The sequence below is a fragment of the Hippichthys cyanospilos genome, chromosome 2 (assembly GCF_059441005.1).
Source record: "Hippichthys cyanospilos isolate Australia breed blue-spotted pipefish chromosome 2, RoL_Hcya_1.0, whole genome shotgun sequence".
Taxonomy (NCBI): Eukaryota; Metazoa; Chordata; class Actinopteri; order Syngnathiformes; family Syngnathidae; genus Hippichthys; species Hippichthys cyanospilos.
Window position 1 is genome coordinate 7,292,383 of NC_142370.1, and position 21,164 is coordinate 7,313,546.

The 21,164-nt window shown below is 41.0% G+C and overlaps 1 protein-coding gene across 2 annotated transcripts; it reads right to left on the bottom strand.

The window, feature by feature from the left end:
• Positions 1 to 268: 268 nt before the first annotated feature.
• On the bottom strand, positions 269 to 19,862 carry pkig (protein kinase (cAMP-dependent, catalytic) inhibitor gamma). 2 transcript variants are annotated; one of them, XM_088408948.1, is made up of 3 exons: positions 19,397 to 19,862; positions 3,057 to 3,238; positions 269 to 810 (listed from the first exon to the last, which is right to left on the bottom strand). In XM_088408948.1, exons 2-3 carry the CDS (start codon positions 3,208 to 3,210, stop codon positions 731 to 733), a joined length of 234 nt encoding a protein of 77 aa, XP_088265074.1. In that variant the 5' UTR covers positions 3,211 to 3,238; positions 19,397 to 19,862; the 3' UTR covers positions 269 to 730. The 2 variants fall into 2 exon arrangements, with proteins under 2 accessions (XP_088265074.1, XP_088265075.1); XM_088408949.1 differs by lacking the exon at positions 19,397 to 19,862 and adding an exon at positions 18,979 to 19,122.
• Positions 19,863 to 21,164: the final 1,302 nt, after the last annotated feature.

Sequence of the window (21,164 nt, forward strand, 5' to 3'; positions counted from 1 at the left end):
TTTGAACCAAACAACAGGCCTAATTGAGAACAAGTAGACAAAAAAAACAAAAAACAAAGTTTTGCTGATGAACTGCCTTGTCATCTTGTGTTTCTGTAAAGAGGGCCCATGCAGGGTTCACATGTAAACATGAGCTTTGTGTTGATACCTTATGTAGACAAAGCTGGGTCAAATTTACGGCTGAATGCAGCTCGGCCCGTTTGATCTTCTTCGGTCAGCACAAACCCGCTAATCGACTCCCATAGAAACAGAACAAGAGCAGCACGAATCCGAATTCATGTCTATTTTTTATTACACAAAGAAAATTGCTATCACAAAGTTATCACTGAACAGTTAGCAATAAATACAGAGTCCATACATGACGGCTGAATGGAGACAAAGTGGGATATTGGAAAAAGGGCAACATACAGGTCAAGAGGCTTACAAACACACACGCACATAGCGAAGGGAAATGACACGCAGTTATGAGTTCCCCCTCCGTCACTGGGCTAGAAATTGTTTGGACCCGTCAAACGTTTTCACATGAATGCAGCATTTCTCTTCCTTTGCGTCCCATGGGAATATAATGGGACTAAACAGAGTCCAGTGCAGAAGAGAAGCATATCAAACGGCAGTCGGACTACCCAGCGGTTGCCGTCTTAACGTCTGATCCAATTGGGGCTGACCAAGCTCCAAATGAGCTGTCAGCGAGCGACGGTGTCTCCATCAATATTGTACCGCCGCCTCCCGCTTAGGACGGGCCTCCGCCTCCCTGGGCGTCTTGACTGGTGGAGCCCTCGGCCTCGGGGGACGGAGATGCCTCGGGCTCGCCTGATGGAGGGAAACGGGACAGAATTCAGTCTTGTGCAGTACGGACACGCTTCAATTCATCTTAATATTCGCACCTTTGGAAATGATCACAATCGGTTAGTGTTTACTTATAACATTTCGATATTTTTGTCTTGTTCACGGAAATATCTGGCCATGCTGAAATGGCTGTCATAGTGGAGCCGGAATATTTTCAATATGTTCAATTCGAGGATTAAATTAAAAAGGGGAAGGGTGAGGTTTTTCGTCATAGCATTTTGTGCCGTGCCAGCAACGTCCCTCTCACTTGTTCGAACGAGCGGCTCACTCGCTCCGAGCCTTTACTGAGCAAGAACACGAGAAAGAGACTGAGACAAAAAACACCTCGCGCTGCCTTCATTGAGTTGTCTTTGCCTTGTCCACTATTGTTGTTCTAACCTGCTTGCGCTCTTTTGAGCACAGAATTGTGACATTTGTTTGTTACCTGCGAGTCGGATGAATGTTAGCCGGCCGTTTAGACTTTTGGAATGTGGGAGGAAGCCAGAGTGACCCGGGAAAACCCACGCAAGCATGGGGAGAACACTAATTTTTACTAGACAAACAAAAATAATTTTAATGCATGCATCAATGTCCATACATTTTTTTTACAACAAATCCAGACTTTTTGTCAGTATTATCATTTGAAATAATAATTACATGAGTTGTCAAATTGTAAATATAGTTCCCCACTTCAGTTCAAATAAGCCACAGAAGATGGTCCAAAGAAAACTGTGATTTTTGCCGTACAATTGCACCGCAAACAATTGTCATACATCTGTGCTTTCACCGTCATCAACAACCACCTGAGGGAAACCCTAACGACAATGTGTCATACGATGAAAATCAGATTGACAACTCTATCCGTATTGAGTTTGACGCTCAGTGCCGCAGGAAAAAGATCGGCTCTGTGGATTTACGAGGAAACAATCATGAGAAACTGAGCGAAGAAATTCAACTTCCTCTGGTGACAAGACGACATTTGAAAATCTAAATGGGAGACTTCCTACCACACAAACAGAAGCGTGGAATGATTTATCAGGGTAAAAATTTTCACAGTGTTTGATTATTCAGATAATTAAACGAGACAATTGATTTCAAAAGAAAGGCACATTAACTTTACTTTTTGGCGGAACATCGATCAAATGACTAGAATAGTTACTGTGAAGCTTTTGATGAAAACACAAAGGATTCAAGCTCTTGGGGACAGGAGCTTGACACATGTGATCTCGACAAGTGGTTCTCAACCTTTTTTCACTGATGAACCCCATACGAAATTTGTTTTCAACCAAGTACCCCTTAATCTGTGCTAAACATTTTTGGGTTAAAAAAATAAAAACGAATGACCTTAAAACATGCCACCTGTGTCTGTTTATTAAACTTTAGAACCTTTCAATATTAGTAAAAAAAAAAAAAAAAAAAATCAACAGTGTCCTATTTTTGATTATAGAAGAGATCTGTTATAATAAAAAAGATGTATTAAAAAATATTTGTCCTCAAAAAGTAATCAACATAAAGTGTCAGACCTTTTCTTGAAAAAATAATTATAAATATTTTTCCACAGAACAATATTCAACCTAAAGCACAGGTATCAAACTCAAGGCCCGGGGCCAGATCCGGCCCGCCACATCAATTTATGTGGCCCGCGAGAACCTGATCAAACTTCAAGTTTCTGATTAAAATACTAAATTAGCAAGTTGTCCTCAATATTTAAAAATTAGGGGGTAAAAATAACAAGCATTTTCTGTCCCGAATATCTTTTTGAACAGTTTTTACCGTGCTCTTATTTCAAAACTAGTTAGAAGTGTGACAAACACACCTATAATTGATTTGATTTCACAATCATACCAGCCCTCTGTCAAAAATTATTACTACAATGCGGCCCCCGATAAATATGAGTTAGACACCCCTGACCTAAAGTGTCCTCTTTTGGGATCATAGTAGAAATCTGTTCACAAAAATAATTAATCATAATCATTAATTTGATAGGTAACAAGAGGTGGCCCGTGAAAGATTTGGTCAAACCATTGTAGTCTGGGGGAGAATCTGGCTTTTATTAAATTATACTGAATAACGTACTGAATATAAAATTTGCACTTGGCTGGAAAACAATTAAAAAAAAAAAAAAAGTCACCGGGGGTACATTATTGAAAATTGGTTGAGAACCACTGATCTAGAAACGTTGCAGCCCAGTAGTGCATAGCCGGCTAGATGGCAACGTTGTCTCTGCTCACCTGCATCTTTTAAGTCCATCTGGGCCAAATCCTTGGCCACCTCACTGGTGCTGGCCTCGGCTTTGCCCTCGCCCGCTATGTCGGGCACCGCGTTTCTGCGGCCGGTGCGATCACAGTTGATGAAGTCCGAGTATGACGTCTCCACGTCCATCATCTGTCCATGACCAGCGCACTCATTACACCTGCAAACGGGCGGGTAAAATAAAGGTTAGCGTGCGATGAGACGGCGCTCGTCATATGGCACAGGAAGGAGTATCATTTGATTGCATTGTGCATGACATCCAAAGCTGTAAATGATACGTTTGCTACACAAAAAAATGGATGGAATTTTGTTTCTAACCTTGTCATTGCGTGGTGTATGACTCGACTCCACTTTTAGAGTGTGATGGCATTCCATCAATCACAACAAAGAGAATCTGAGCGGGAACTATCAAAGTCCACAAGTTGACGTGGCGACTCCAACCCCACTCAACCTTTTGAATGCCTGTCATTTTGGGGAAATCTAATCACATCTGAATTTCCACCACGTCTATTTTGGAACTGACTCAGAGTTGAGCCACCGGGGAACACATGTGACATTATGATGAAAAGGGGCATTTATAAAGAACTGAATGAGGAAATATGATATTTGTATCAAGATCCAAACTAGGCCTGGATAGTGGTATTAAAAAGTCAAAGTTTCAATAACGGCTAACACCATCTTTTTTTTTTTTTTTTTTTTTTTAATCTAACCAAGAAGTGTTTAAACGAAGCATAATATGACTGGCTGCTTGCAGAGTTCACTCAATAAGGCACCTCTTTGAAAATAATTAGATGGGAATTGCCATTTTTAATACCTCCTTGGCATATATGGAGGATAAGGTCTTTGTCTTAACCCCTTGGATCCTACGCAGCATTGCAGGTCTAAATCGAAAACGTGCTGAATTATGGGGATGTCGCCGACTTCTGGGAGATAATTGGTCCAAGCGTTACCAAGCAAAATCAAGTTATGATGCTTAGCAGACCCAAGGTGCTGTTTTTGGATCTTACAATATGGCCCGTAAAACGAGACTTTAAATAAGCCACCCCTAAAAAAACTGAATTACAACTGTTCACGTTCAAATGACGCCCAACCCTACTTAGAATTGGACCTTATGGACTTCGACTTGACTTGAAATCGGGTCTTTGTGACATGACAATGATTTGAATTCGACAAATATACAGCACTGCGTTTTTTCACATTACAGGTCACATTTGTTTTTTTAATTTGAACAAGTTCATCACAAGTACGTACATGAAAAATATCCCAAATTGGGCATCGTGCCTTGCGTTGTGAACGTAGCCTTCAAGCTGTTTCCATATCTCCGAGGGCTGTTGCTTGCACATTACAAGCATTCCAGATGAGTATGTTTATCTGGGCCGGATCAATACACAAAGTCCAAGTGAAAGAGCTGGAAAGAATTCAGAGGACAGGAGGGCCCACCAGTGCCTCCCTCTTAGCAACCCGTGCCGCTTCCCTTTCCTCTTCTCCCTCGTTGTTAAACTAGGTCAGGATCTTGTCAAGCGCTACAACGCCACACAAAGCAGAAAATACCGCCCAAACCTGATTTTACCCATGCGTCTTCAAGCTTCCATTTTGTCTGTGGCTTTGCGCCATTAGTTCGCATTTGCAGATAAACGACGACGCAGCTTGAGACGATCGCACCCCCTTGAAAGTGTCCTTGTGGGGCGAAAGGAAGGCATGACCCCTGACCGCTCGGTAGCTGGTCATCGCAATAAAAGACGCAGTAAGCCGCGACTCCACAGCTGAGCGCTGACGAACGGATGACGGCCGTTACGGTGACTCGCAGGGGAGGAATCGCGAGGCAGACATGGTTACAACACACTGACCCAGGGTCAGTCTGTTCCCAGACAAACTAACTCACATTCCGTTTGGAACTTCTAACCATCCGCGCACTTGTTTTCTTTCTACGCAGTACTGTGCCAGAAAGGAAGTTGCCAGGGTCAAGCCGGCAGAGGTCACACACAAAAAGGCCGCGTTGTTTGGGAAAAGTCAACTTTTCAGCCCAAGAGCCAGAGAAGGGCGTGCAGAATCCACTGACCGTTTGAGTAGTTATGATTTAATGTGTAACAATTTCATAATAATGATAATAAGGTTCAAAAACATTTCAATGTTCCAAAACAAAACCTTCCCTGCCCATGTCATCATGCAGCTATGGAGGCGTTCCTCACTCATGTCTTCGTTTGCAGCTTCTCAGGCCATAAATGATCATATTAACAGCCCAGCATCACAGCAGATGCTAATGCTAGCTTGCGTTAGCTTCACAGATGGCAAGGACAAGCTTGTTCACAGCGGGGGTGGCCGACTGACAAAATTCCACATGGAGATTCACGTGTGCTAGTTTCATTTCCGCTGCTCAACAGACGCTGAATGGCACTTCCTGTCTGAAATTATCACATCATCCTCACATGACCAAGTCGTTTGTTCTGCCTCCAAGCCCACGCATTATGCTGCGCTGCTGTTAATCTCTTCTACTCGACCGAGCCAGTTGCTACGTGCACGAGGTCCGCCGTCTAATTGCCATCTGCGTGGACAATTAGTCACCTTAGCTGCTCATGTGCATCAAATGCTACCGCGGCATCATTAGCAGGTTTCCATGCAACGATGATGACTACTATTTTTTTTTTTTTGCTTTGATACACTTGAGATATGAGTACTGTCACAAAGAAGTGCACTCAGCTTAGTTGGAATCTAGCAACAGTTTGGCAGGTAATGCTAACACATAATGGCAAACACTGAAGATGGAAGAAGAAACAAAGAGCACTTATTGTACGTAGCACTTAAAAACCCTTGAAGCATGTAGAGAGATAATATAAATAATTGAAACCTATTATAAATAAAAAAAAAATTAACCACAAAATAATTCACAAATAGGCAGTAAAATTCTGCTATTTAATATTTTCCACAACAAAAATGTAGGTTGGTTCTACTCTATGCAATTTAATAGTGAGGAAGACATTTAGTTAATTTGTGCAATTCATAATTATACAAGGGGAAAATTTGAAAATTTGCTACATTGTGAAATATGAGGTTTTGCAGGTAGCAGAATGCTGGATGGCTGCTTTACAATACATGTGTCCTATTATAATAGTGACTGACGACTGTACTAAAATGTGGCATTTAGACAAGTTTTGTACAAGATCCAAATCAGTATTTTCCGCACACGCTATGAATATTAAGTTTATGTCAAAACTATAACCAGAATGTCCTGGTTTAACAAAGGCTGTCCTGGTCTTGAGCCTTGTGTCCCACATCCTGACGGATTTCACTAGCCCCATTTTTTTTGCCCTGATCTTATGAAGGTCCCTTCCCAATGTCCTTTTTTTTTTTTTTTTTGTAAGTCCAGTCAGCAAGCCAATTTTTAAACCACGTCTAAATCACACAGTTGACATTAATATGATAAACCAATTAAAAAGAATTTCAACATTTAACGTCACACTTGTTGTTCGTTTTCTTATTTAGTAAACAAACCAAACACAGGTTGTATTTCAACTCGTTGAAAAAAAAAATTTGAATTTTGAAAATCTAATCAACCTTCTTAAAACTAATTTAAAATTAGTAAACAGTACTTCATTGTTGACTGAAGATTTTGCATGTGATTTATATTTGAATGAATAAAACCTTTAAATAAATGTTTGTTGGGTTTGTTACTTAAATTATCTAAAACTGTAATTGTCCAGAATGACTGGAAAAATATAGATATTTTTGCTCATATTGCTCAGCGCTAGTATTGTTTGTAAATTCACAGATGCTACACTGCAAATATCCAGAATCCACAGTACTCATAGGAATACTTTCTTGATACTCTGCCAAAAACACCGAAGTGCCGAGCAATTGTAACCACTTCCCTTTCCATGTACTGTATATTCACATTTCTTTTAGCAGTACACTTATTTACAAGTCTGTTTACTTTACTGCCACCATGGTACAGAAGATTGAGCAACTGCTGCCCATTTACACATAGTGTAGTATGAGGACTCCTTTAGCAACTTTCTGCTATGGGCCTGGTATTTACTATTGCCAGTGCTACACATTAGCTTACAAAATGAAAGCAGGGGCACATAGTTTTACACCACACTTACACTCATCTTTTGAGATATGCGGCTGTAAATCTTCCCCTACATTCACGTCCTTTATTTGTTGAATCCAAGGCAACTGGACTTTCCCAGTCGACTTGGAGAACGAACAGTTAAGTTTCCGCGCCAAACCTGGGCGAGTGCTGTCCCAAAGCCTGCCGGGATGACGGAGGGCAGAATCTCTTCAATCTCCAACCAGAACAGTCCAGTTACAAATCGATCCAATGCCGAGAAGCATTCAGATAAAATTTAAAGATTACCTTCACGCAGTTTCAAGCCCAATTGTACTGCCAATGCGCGGATGTGTATCTAGTCTGTTTTGTGTTAACAGCTCCTAAAGACACCACATTATATATAAAAGAAAAACAAAATAAAAGGTGTACTTCGGTCCCAGGTGCAACAATTTGATGGCACCACAATCCTTGCTGAACGGCAGCCGTTTCGCCTCTCGAGCCTCACTCGTTGTAGTGGATGTGGTGCGGGCCGCGACTATTCACATGATGTCAGCAGCTGCTCGCCTGATAACACGCCCAGTTCAAACACAAGGGAGCTGTATTTCCTCGTTGGAACGCTTGCCGGTCTTCCTCTGATAAATAATTGAAAGTCCTTCTCATTCAGTGGGCCTGCATATATTTGCACCCGATCCTTCTCAGTCGGGCTGACTGTGAAGACCTGACATCACTTGCCGAGGTGAAAATTAAACAGTTAGCCTGGGAAGCTAGCAACTGTAGCCCTTTCTGCAGGCAGATGCACAAATATGGAAGTCTAGATGGTTCTTAAAATCAGGATAACTAAAATTAAAGTTTCCGCATCGGGTTGTAGATTTGTAGATGTCTAGAACTGAGAACACGTCATTGTTATTTTAACCTCTATGAGCCGCCAAAGCGAAACCCTTAATTCCAGTCAGGCTCGACTGCGGTCCTAAATGAGCATAGCGAGCTCATCTGCAGGAAAGCAAAATGAACAGCTGAGGAACAGGCAGTAAAAAGCCTGACCCAAGCCATTAGCTTCAGCTCCCGTGGAAACAATTTGAGTGAATTGAAGCATGATACAAAAGCTGCTACATACTTCGGAAGACTATACCTAAAGCCGACATCGATCTGGCTCGGACACATGATAGCCTTTAGCTCACAAAAAGAGATCAAGTACAAATAGATTCATTGTACATGCAGGAGACGTAAAGGTAGGGATTTTTTTTTTTTTTTTTCAAAAAGATCATTATAACCCTTGATGAACGCTTTGTTTAATTATGGTTGAAGTCAGGGCGTATTTGCAAAGCTTTTTGTTATCACCTTGACAAAGGCAGAAACTAGTCCTCAAGAAATTTGAGTACAACCGCTCAAAATAAATAAATAAAAAGTTTAAGGCATTTTTTTTCTTGCCCTGGATCCCCGCTCATTAGTGCACACGTCAGAAAAAAAAATACATAAGCCTATCGTAGCAACAGTTGTCAATGCTCGACAGTATAACATGCTGAAACTGGGCTGAAAAGGCCACTTCAAAAATTGCTATCAACTAATATATGGCCATAAATGCCTTGATACTGTTTTTATTTTGAAGTTGTTCCCAGTAGTGTATGACAGCTTGACTACTCTTTCTACTGCAACTTTGGCTAGCAACTGCCAAAACAAACAACATGACCTTGTTGTGAAATGATGTCCAATCGCCAATTGAGGGTGCTGACAAACAAATTAATTACACTGACATTCACATATGGCACCTGTTGCCACTGTTTACTGGTGGCTCAGGCTTAATTATAGCTGTGACTAATGTAATTAGCCGCTAGCTAGCAGAGCTTGAGCGCTCCATATAGTCTGGCATGATAGATATTCCTACTGATCACTTTTTAACAAACCATGCTGACACAAATGTGCTCTTTCAGGTAGCAAATTTTCATTAAGGTTTTTAGTTTCAAAGTTTTGAAGGTGGTGGAGAATAGATGGAAAGTAGTGTGCTGCTAAGAACAATTTAAATTTAAGCAAACAAAAAAAAAAAAACGATCATCATAAATGTATAAAACATCATTCATCATCATTCAAACGTCATTCATAATCAAGTGGAAATGTGTTTTTTGGTTTTCTGTGTATGTTTTACTTTGATCAAAACATACTGTAGATTCAATTCAAAATTTGTGCTACCATTATGAATTCAGTGCTTGAATCTATATTAGTTTGCTTTTGGATTTACGGATACAAACTTAGGCATAAATGTTCGTATGGCCTCCATTGGTTTGTTGGCCCAATATTTGTTTTGAACGAGACCCGAAGCATTTCAAAGGCGGCTAGACGATTCCCTGTGTAAAGTTCAATGTATAACGCCAAGCCACTGAAGAGGCCCAGCGCGGCTCCCGAGCCAACAAACGGGCGGGGTTGCATCAGGAAGAGCATTCTGGATAAACGCAGAGCCACAAACATCCCAAGACTTGGAAACATGAATCTCTGTGGTGAGAATCCCAATGGGAAGATCAAGGTCACGCTCAGCACATCGTATAATTAAGACCAAAAAAAGGGGAGGAAAATGTGACGTCTAAAGATGGAGGGCGGGATTTAGGCAGTCAGAGGAAATCATAGCTGTATGAGCTTTTACGGTCAAAATGCTCAATTGTTTACTCCATCCTTGTAGAGCCTTTGGCTTCTGGGAACACCCCGCTTTGTATGTGTCTGTAATGGATGCGTGTGTGAGTCCCATGTGGGTCCTCAACAGGGTTTCAAGGTCACACTGAGCAAAAATGAGCATCGCTAATTTGAATTTGTGCAATTCTTGCACCAAGTCTTTGTCGGTCTAGAGGGAAGGCTCCGATTACAAATAGCAATTGGCAATTGACGCCATTGTATTGAAATGAAGTCATCAAACTGTGATTGTTCACTGCTAGATAAGCACAGACACATACACGTGACAAGTCGACGATATTATGATGTCACAGCACTGCCTTTACTCTCGGACAGTGTGAATCGGGGGTGGGGGATTATTTAACCCAGTGGCCAAGTGAGAAAGAAAAATGTGGCAGGCAAGGTAAAACGTTTGAAGCCTACTCTGGTATTTTATTTTATTTCTGCTAAAATGAGTAAATCAATGGCATAGTTTAAAGAAGCTGAAAAGGCAAATTGGCAACGGGGACTTCATGAATACAAAGAAAACATTACAGACTATTATTACAAGCGAAACAAAGAAAAGAAAGGTGGACTATGCAAAATTGCTATTGGGAACAAATTTAAGAAGAGGTAAATGTAAGAATATAAAGCATGAAACGATGTGTATATAATGTATAGTTTGTAACGCCAGAAACTAAACTGATGGAACGACATGGACAACAGAATTGTCTCAACGGTATCTAGACAAATTTGAGAATGTGAAGGGGCTGCAAAGGTTGTGAAGAAGAAGAAGAGACATTAGAGCACTTTTATATGAATGTAAAAGATATAAAACCCTCAGGAAGAACACGTTTGGGAAAATAAACGTAGAAAAAAATACTGAGAAAATGCATGAAAAACGATAAAGCATTGGAAACTCTGCTAAAATATATTTAAAGAGCATGAGAACTAAAAACAGAACTCGGGAAAGAATGCAATAACCAAATGTAAATTGTTAAAAAGAACAAGGAAGGCAGTAAGACCAGGGGTCAGCGGCTCCGGAGCCACATGCGGCTCTTTCATCCTTACTGTATGTTGGGGTCCTCTGTGGTTTGGGAAAATAAATAATGCTTGATTCAGATTGACTATGTGGACGGCGCAACAAACCATGCATTTGAATTGCAGTCAATGACGTTTGCCTGCTTGGGTAAAAGGGCGACATCTATAGAACGCGTTCGGAGTGACAGGACACAAATAGTGACGCAAGATAAGCCAATCAGTTTTGGAAGGTAAAAACAGGAAACGGAAATGTAATGTAAACGGCCCTCCAGATTAAAAGAATACATTTTCAGAGTAAAATATAACAGCTCATTGAGAAATACTTAGTTTAATCTGCTATTCCTAATGGCTGGTTAAATGACGGTTTAATAAAGTTAACAATAAATCAAAGAGCTCTTTCGGGACTGCGTGAAATCATGGCCGAAAAGGCTGGAAATAATCCCCACGGAAAAACTGAAGCTTGGATTTGAAATCTATTTTGTGACACTCGCCTTGCAACACTTCTGTCGCACCTGCTCCATGTTTAATGAACATGATGGACGTGCAGTGACTGATGAATTGAGACAAGGTTGGGAAAATGCCATTGCAAGTATTTTCATCGGTGATTAATCTGTAGATTACTCATCAGTTAATAGCTTGGCTATTAAAAGAGTTGCTTGTTCTCATTCATCTGGGTCATTTTATTCTCACGAGTTTCATCATCACATCAAGCAGATTCTTTGCGAAATGATTTCAATATTTCTTCAGTGGTAAATTTTCCAGAACCTTCATTTAGAGTAGTTGGGTAATTTTCAGGCTTTTAGAAATAGTGTACTAATAATTTCACTAATTTAAAGTCACTGTTTTGCACATACCGTTTTGTGCTCTAAAAAAAAAAAAAAAAAAAAAAAAACCTAATGGTGATTATCTATTACTTCATGGCTGTGTTTGAATTGGACCTACGTATACATTTTGAAATTGTTTTTTTTTTTTTTTTTTTTTTTTTTTTTTTTTTACAATAGTACTGGAGTCTCACACCACCTACCAGTAAATACCTTTCCTGTGTTGAACAGAAAAATAATTTCGATCCTATCAAACATTTCTCAGGTTTGAGTGTTCATTGAATCAAGCAATGTGTGACTTTACTAAGTATCAACATTAGTAAGTCATTTGGAAATAGCTTTTGGTCACAGTATTTAACTTTTAATGGGTTATTTGATCAGTCATATCCTTTGGAAGAAATGTCTGGTAATGTCTTTCCCAACTTGTGATAATGATTTTATTTTGATGGATATGTGTTTTGTGTACAGTGTTTTGTTACAGTTGTTCTCAAACATTATATACATTAAGTTGACTAGAGCTACAATTCTCCTTTGATCATGGATTTGGCTTTCTGTGTGATTCTCCATATGTTCACAGTAAAGATGTAAATATATCCCGATGAGACTGCGGTTTCTCAGCCTGTCATGAATTTCAACCATTTTTCAAGAAGTCACTGTATAATCATTCCACCTTTGTAAATAAAGCTCATATAAATAGCTACAAAGGCTCAAAACAATAGCATTCTCAATGTAAACTTGGCACAATGGCATACTCTAATAATAATAATATTAGTAATAATAATAATTCTGTATTTATTTTTTGCTGTATCTAGTTAGCAGAAACAAAATGATGTAATGATGTGGAATTTTCTTGAAGCTGGCCGCCCGATCCACTTTAATTTGCCTGCAAGGTTACCCGCTTCTATTTCCATCCCCACATTAAATAACAAGAGAGCTCAGCAGGAAGCAGGTGGCTTGTTTGCCCAGCTTGTTTATGCCCAATCCTTCTCCCAGGTTCTGCACGCACACACACACACACACACACACACACACACACACACACACACACACACACACCCACGCGGCTGAGCAGGGTGCCTTGGCCTGATTAGGCAAGAGAAAACGGAGGATAATTTGATGAGTGCGAGAATTAGAAACGGGTAGGGAATTGGCAACAAAAAAAAAATAAAGACTGCGATCATGGCAGGAAAATGACAGAAAGCTCACGAGAAAGAACGGATGCAAGCATGTTTCCCCTGTGAACCGTGCTTCCCTTGGTCTGTTTATTTGCACAATCATCGTCATTTGACTGCAAATCTGGCTGCAGGATCCTTCTGCGGACTAATATAATAAGCAATGGCGGCATCAGCCTGGAAACCCGATTAGTCTAACCGCGGCCGTTTGTTCTAACGCATCACCCCGTTTCACCATGACACATTGCTGCCGCACGTCAAGTCAGATAGGAGCATCATCTGATTGCATTTGCCTGCGTTAAAGGGAAAAGAAAACCAAATGGGGGATGGGGGTAAAGCACTTTTCACATAATGAAAGCACATTAGGCATTCTAAACAAACCAAAGTCATTATAAAGGGCTGTCCAACGGTCAGCCCCAGTGCCACTTTCAAGCTGCAGTTTTTTTTTTTTTTTGGCCCGCAGCTTATTCTCAAAATAAAATCAAGCACGGCCCATCATGAGAACATCACGACCAAGCAAGAATACAAACCACGCATAAAGGCATCCATACAACGTAAATTATTGATGAACCTTGAACAGAAGTTCATCAGGAGTAGTCTTGGGAAAGAAAAAAAAAAAAATCCAGGCCATGACCTTTGTGAAAACTACAAGACACTGGTCTGCTTTTTTTTTTTTTGCTGTTCAAAAGAGTCCATCTGTGTGTACTGTGAGGATACACAGAACCAGTTTGAGTAATTTGAGTACCTGCATTAAAAAAAAAAAAAAAAGTTTGGGGCATTTTTTTCCTGTCTCGGGTATTTGTTTATTGAGTGTATGCTGTCAGGATAAAATCAAGCTTAGGGTAGCAACAAGTGTTGACGCTTTGCATGACAGGCCAACTTCAAAATAAAGCTTCCATTTCCAGATCACATATTGACATCAATGCCTGAGTAGACTTTTATTTGGAAGTATCTCCCTTCAAATGATTTGATCATCATCAAAGACGACAATGCTACAAAGTCCTAAAATCAAATACTCTTAATTATGATCAGTAAGAATGCTTAAAAAATATTTAATTATGTGATTACATTCTAATACCAAATTACTTGAAATGATTTTCAGTAGGATATCAGAAGCCCTATTATACTCCGTTAAAAAATGATGGGTGAGGGATATAGAAAACGGATTTGTTTCGTAGTTGCAGGATGAACATTTTTTAATTGACAGCGTGACAACTGCAAGACACGAAAAGAGGGCAGTCAAGACGCGCTGGCTTGTGGTTGCGGCGCCCATTACAAGTCACAGCAACAACACAAGAAAATTTGTGTTCAACTTTCTAATACAAAACAAAACAATACATCCTCATGAGGGGATTGAGGGAAGTTATTTAATATGGCTGGAATTAGTTTTCAAAGTCAACAGTTTACGGTGTAATATCTGAGAGTAGTCTTGTATCAATAAAGCTCGTCAGTGTTCCTGAGAGAGTTGTAAGAAAGGCAGCAATGACAAACTTGAAAGCCTGAAAATTCCCAAGGTGGACCAATCCGAAGCACAAAGCAGATCACGAGCAGTTTCCTGTCACACTCAACTCTGCCTCCTAGGCTTAAGCATTTTTCAATTTTGTCACTTGGAATGCTCACTCGCAATCATTTCAAAAGCCATATTAAATTTCAAAAAAAATCTTGCACATGGACTTTTTGAGGCCCCGAGTCTCATCCAATTCTTATAGTGAACTCTTAAGGCCAAAAAACGGATACATCAACTCGATTTCAAATCGGTTCCCATGGACGAAATCCATTAGCATAATGAGCTTTGATTCAAGAGCTTCTCAAAAGATGGAAAGCTGTGTTTATTCAACTCCCGGGTCCTGCCTGTGAAATGGATGCTAATGTGCTCGCAGGAGACAATGGCACGTCGCAGTCTCTCTTGGCTGCCACAACGATGAAAAGCAGACACACAAGCTACCCAAAACATCGCCCAGTTGGGTCTTGAAATTTGGTGGCGACAACAGTTTGCCACTTGTGGAAATGGACCACTAATCCATTTGCTCCGGTTTCACTTTGTTTTTGCATCGGCAAGTAAGATGCAGTAACTTTTGTCAAGCGGCACTCAATGTTTGAAAACTTTGATTCTTTGTTCGGCAATGGAAAATATTCGGTTGCCGGTTGTGCCGGTCGATGCATTTATTTAAATGTTCGCATGACTTTGTGAAGACAAAGAATAGTCGGGAACATACCGCTGGAGCTTGGGCAGAATTTTGGCAACGCCATAAGCGTCAGGAACTTTCATGAAATAAACATTTATGTCAAAATGCTCAACTAGCAGTTTTCAATGCTCTTGATTGGTCAATGATTGGTAAGAGATAACAAAAAATAACGTTCATGCCTTTATGTGGTTTTCATTCCAGAGTTGAGGAAAGATTTTTGCATCAAATTGTCCAAGTAAATAGCAACGTTTCATTTATTAGTTATAAAGTTTTACCTTGGAAAATGTCCAAGTGGCAAAACGTTTGGGCCAGACAATCAAATTTGTAGTACGTAGTTCACCCGCAAGTGGAACTATTGTTTTTATCAAATTGGTAGGAGGAACGGGTGTTGCTGTGTTCAATCGCTTGACACGCGTTTTGCTTTGTTGGCGCTCCAATTCATTCTGATGTCAGTAATATGCCTATTTTTGGCCCGTACATCCCCTATGTACACCACGCCATGCCACATTTACAGTATGTCAAGACGGAGCATGCACAGACCCAATGCAGCTTTTCCGATGGAAATCTATAGACGAAACTTGTTCAGATCGGCAAAAGGAACGTAGCATCTTTATGATTCCGAAAGGAATTGAATTTGGGTTTGGCCTTTACGTTTCGAGAAATTTTCATAATCAGAATACATTGCTCTCTGTATACCTGGCTGAGGGTGTATTAGAATAACAATTGGGCTCAATTTGGGCTTAAGTGTCGTGCCCAAGGACGTGTGCACATGACAAGGCAGCCAGTGGATCCACCTGCAAATACGGTTAGCTGGACGACCTACTTTATCAGCTTATCCACCCGCTGCGCCATTCAATTGCGTTAAGTCCTCAAAGGAATGTCACATCTTTCATTTGCGCTTCTGTCATGGGCAACGGATCAAACGGCCATCAATGTTCCATGCATTCTTTTCATCAAAAGTCAAGCGCTCGCTCAAAAGCAGAGTAGCTATGATTTCATCATATGAGCCCTGGCTCACAATTCATCCAGTCTTTTGCTCACTTAATTGATTTATTGATGTGATTGCAGAAAATATAATTTTATCGTCACACGAATAGGACTTTAAAATTGTGAATGGATACATAAATAAATAAGCGCTAACATTTTTTCAACTTTTTCAACCAAAAAAAAAAAAAAGAGTTATTCTAGCTACATTTTTTAATGAAACCTAATGAGAAGTCAACATTTTGTAGCTTTTAACCATGCTAGAACGTTGATTTCTCACCCAAAACATTCATTCTTTGTGTATTCTGTGTTCTCACACTGGCCCCGCCCAAGCAGGTGAACATGACTAAAGCATGACTACATTGTTCCCATACCACCCGTGCAATAGTAAAAGCACACAGATCTTGTCCATGTCTTTTAATTTCATTTTAATTCCAGTTGAGGAGAAGATATTTTGCACCAAGTCTGCAACGTAAACAGCAATGTTTCATTGATTAGTTACAACGTTTAACGTTTAAGAAAATGTGTGTTTGGGAGGACACATTCAATGTCAGCCACCTGTGGACGGAAGATTTGTTATGATTTTTTTCCACAGGGACGATTTGATTGGAGGCACGCCTGAGCTATAGATGCGATTTTCCATTTTAATGTCGGTAAAATGCCCATTTTTGGCTCCTTCATTCACCCCTCAAAATTGGCAATGTGAAAAATGTCATTTCTAAGCATATATTTAACTGCGGAATGTGTCAAAACATCCTGATCTAGGTCTATTAAATTCAATGGGCAAATCTACATCATGGACTTGAAATGCTTTTGCTGCTCATTTCTTCACATTAAAAAGAAATGCGGCTCATCGGCTGCAATTCTTCATACGAGTTCGATGGCGGCCGGCTCTGAGCAAATCTGGCATATGATGTCCTCAAGCAAGACACACATTCCTCTTGAATAATACAGGCCGAACGAACGTACGAGTTCCAAGCAGAGCGTGTGATCGGACAGGCCTCTCATCTCTTGACGGGGAAGTTTGGCTGCTAAAAACAGAAGCGCTTAAGTCCTCAGCGCGCAGGGCAAAGAATGCAGGCGGAGGTCAGGGCCGTTGAAGCGAGAAATCCTCGTCTGCAAAATATGTGCCCATTAACGCCAGCGTCACACAGAGGGGGCCATTGAAAACCAGGCCATAGGCGGCGCCGTCCTGCAGCAATCAAAATTCTGACGACTAAATTGAAGATCAGCATCTCCAAAGTAAATTGAGTCCAAAAAAAGCAGCAGGATGGAACCGAATGAGCCATCGTGCGACACTTGACCTCCATGAAGACTTCGGTATTGTCTTCGGTATCTGCTCTGACTTGAAATCAGACAATTTATAGACTTTCCGATGTCAACACATGCTTAAGTTGAATTCCTGTCATGGCATAGGGATGGCTCACTTAATTGCACTTTAATTGTCATCATAAATGGCTGCTGCAAATAAAATAATCTGACCATCTGTGAAAGTTGCATTAAAAAAAAAAAAAAAAAAAAAAAACAGGTCCTGTTGCATATCTTAACTGACCGATACTCAGCATTTTGACAAATGTCAGCATTGGCCTTTTTGCCTATTTACTTGTTTAAGTTTTTATTTACCTTTTTAAGGCACGATGATGACCCTGAACCGTGTTAGAATTTTACAGCAGGAAAACAATAAATCCACGTTATACAAATCTGAAAAGGTGTGCAACACTTAGTCAATGCCGACCCAGTTGAATTGGATCTTTGAAATCTACAGTAGGTATTGGCAGTGGATGAGTTAAAAGCATTTTAACAAAAGTAAGATATGGAGGGGTTTTTTTTAGTTGTTTTTTTTATTATTATTTTATTTTAACACAAAACATACGGTTCTAATCTATACCTAATCTAAATGGAGAGCGTTCTCAATCAGCCAGCCAACCACTAGGGGGTGAAGGGAAGCTTAAGCCTTCAGTATGCTACCAACATAATTGCACATTGATCGACAAATGAAGCTTCTTGAAGCACTGAGAATATTTTTTGACTCTTCTAGATGGCACTCAAGATTTAGAGATTCCATGGAAATTTAATACATTTCTACTGGACTAGCATTCATCTTTAAATCAAGAGATCGACATAGAGGGGTAAGGCCGATTTAAATATTGGGGAGATGTGAGGGTTATCATTGAAATTCCTCTGAAAACAATAAACGAGAACCTGATTTGAGTGTGAAAATTATGAGAAGCATTTGTTTTAAAACTGCCAATTTGTGCACAGCCCTTGCCGCAACAGATATGCCTTCCACTTATTCAATACACCGATGTGTCTGACAAACACATTTGCCTTTTGTGTTTTGTACAGTAAGCAGGAAGGCAGCCATACACACTTCTGTTCAAGGTCAAGTGGCTAGAAAGGATTATTTTAGTGACAGCAGTTTTTCTTTTCCAAGCATCATTGACTTGAGTGCTCTGTTATGGTCACTTTCCCCGAGGCTGTCGCATAGGAGAACACACCAGCTTATCTGATCGGTTTTAAGAGAAAGGGGGATGGAGTCAAGAGATGCCATTGTGGAACACATTTTAAATCCATCATTTTGAGAGTAATTGAGACGCAACACCTCTCAATTGGTTCCGAGTGCTAAAGCAACAGTTTGACCACGTGATGTCCTTGCTGTCACCTTTTCCGCTGCATTATCATTGGTCGTGAATACAAATTGGCACCAGGCAGATAACTTGCCATTTCCCATGTGCAACAGTTTTCTCAAGCCATGACATGCCGAGCTGCAACGGGTACATTGATTGCAAGCTTGGGGGATGCCCCGGTTCACTCGTGACCCCTTTTGTCTCGTTCTTGGGGCACAATAGGGATGGTTCATCGGCAGGGTGACCAACAACAGCAAAGTAGCAAATCCATGCTGCGTTTGTGGTCTCTCGTGCGGGCGGCATGGTGGCACTTACCCAGCAACACTCTAGCAAATAAGCGGGGATCCCTAGTGGCCGCTTCCCAAAAAACTCCCCGTTGCCACTCACCTCCTCTGCAATAACGACTCAGCGTGCAGCTCCTTTTTTCACAACCAGCATGCAGGCACGACGATGCCAGCAAAGCTTCCACGGCAACAACAACAGAATGGAGCGTTTTTGTGTGATGAGAATATGCACGCGCGAAGTCGTCGCAACCAACAGGCTAACAGAAGGCTAGCATAACGACCACAAAAGGCGAGCACATCCATGTTTGCACAATTCAAATGTCGCCATTTACCATCGTGACATGAACGGGCGAAGGTGCAACGTGCGGGGACAAAGACGAAGCGAGGAGGAAAGGTGAACATTTTGATGTGTCTGCACGCTGCTGCTGCGTGTCACAAATGACACATTTGGGGGGGGGGGGGGGGGGTAGCGATTTCACAGCCAGAATAAAAAGCAAATTCCGTCCTGGAGCGTCACTAACCTTGATCCGCTCGCCTCCTTTTATCCACTTGTTACAATGGGCATTGAACACCATGGATTCCCCCTTAAGTTTTCTGCCACTCGGAAACAAAAAGCTGGAAGGGGGGGGGGGGGGGACAGGAAAAAAAACGGCGAAAAATGTGGCGGAGCTGAAGCGGCAATCTGGCGTTACTGCTGTACAAGCAGCGCTTGGCAGACAAAAAAAAAGAGCTTGTGGAAAGCTGTCTGAGTCTTCTTGTCTTCTGGCAACAGCTGTTGTTCCAAAATGGAGTTAGTCGCTCGAGTAGAGCAAGACAACCACGGCGGAGGCTCCCACTCCCACTCCTCCGTGGGCTGGAGCCTACCCCGTTCTGCACTTCACGCACACACACTCACAAAATTCTGCCTTTTTTTTTTTTCAAACTTGGGTGGGGGTGGCCTGCCTCATGGGTTTCTTCACAGCTTTATTTCTTGGCGCATCACACCAGCAAGCAGACACCCACCTGATGAGGCCACCTCCTCCTTCTCCTCCCCCTACTTCTGGTGGGAAAATTGGTCCCCAAACTGTGGTTTCAGGAAGCCCACAGGGCCCTGGAAACCAGATCAGGGCCAACGTGGAAAAATAATTGATTTTCATAATTCAGCTGCTTTAAAAGAAAGTTCTCTTTACCTTTTTCGATAAAAGTGGATAGTTATACACAGCATTCCAAAGGAGTTTGAATTTGATAGGGCTAAAGATTGTTCAACCAGCAGCCATGGCAAAAACTTTTGGTGACAGATAGCAGCAGTCAGTGCTTTGGATCTGCATAATCAATACACACAACCATGTTTTGGAAGGACCTGTCTTTTAAGGCCACACACACTTAATGTTCCAGATACTAAAGTGTTAGACATGAGAATGGTGACCCCAAGTGGACAAAATAATAACTGATTCTCACATGCATGTATTGAATGTTTAAACTATAAGTATCCTGTCACTACGTCACCAATTTTAATTGATCTGAAAATGCAAATTGTGATTCTTGCAATACACAAGGGTCTTCTGCATTTGCACAAAATCATCGAAAGGCTTTTTTTTTCACCAAACCCCTTTAACTAGGAAGCAATCCACTTTCTAAGTTCTTTCATCTCTCCAACAGCCAAACACGAACCTTTTTGTTAAATGTCAACTAAAGCTCAAGCTGTGAGATTACATCATCTTTATTTTTTTATTAAGCGGCTTTCAGAGGAAACCACCAGCTTCAACCTGAATCTTACGCAGCCCTGTTTGAAACGGGAGTCGAGACAACTGGGGGGGGGCTTCATGGAAGCATAAAAGGGCGGAGCCTGTGCAAATAAAAATGCAACCGAGTCTACACGAGCGAGGCTAAAGAGAAGAAGTATATAAAAAAAAAACGAGTCCAGTGTTAACGAGTCCAGTGTTAATGTTTCTGTGGCAACCGACCAAAAGAAACCTGCGGCCTCTCACGGCCGCTCTATTTTCAGCCAGACCGACTCACTCGCTCCATTCATTCCGCACTTGCCCACGTCATTAACGATTGCAGCCCAAGGTTGGACAACATCTGATTTTAAGAGGCAAGCATGTCTTTGCAACAATATGACACCTCGCTGAGCAACGCTATTCTGAGTGATGCTGCGTTTGTGGAATAAGTTACGCGGATGAATCCGCCTAGTTACTTTTTTTCTAGGAGCTGACATTTTGTCTTGTATTGCCCCCTGCTGTCAACTGAAATTGACGTCAAAACGCTCTTGCTCGCATTGGAATATAATGGGAACAATACTAAAAAACG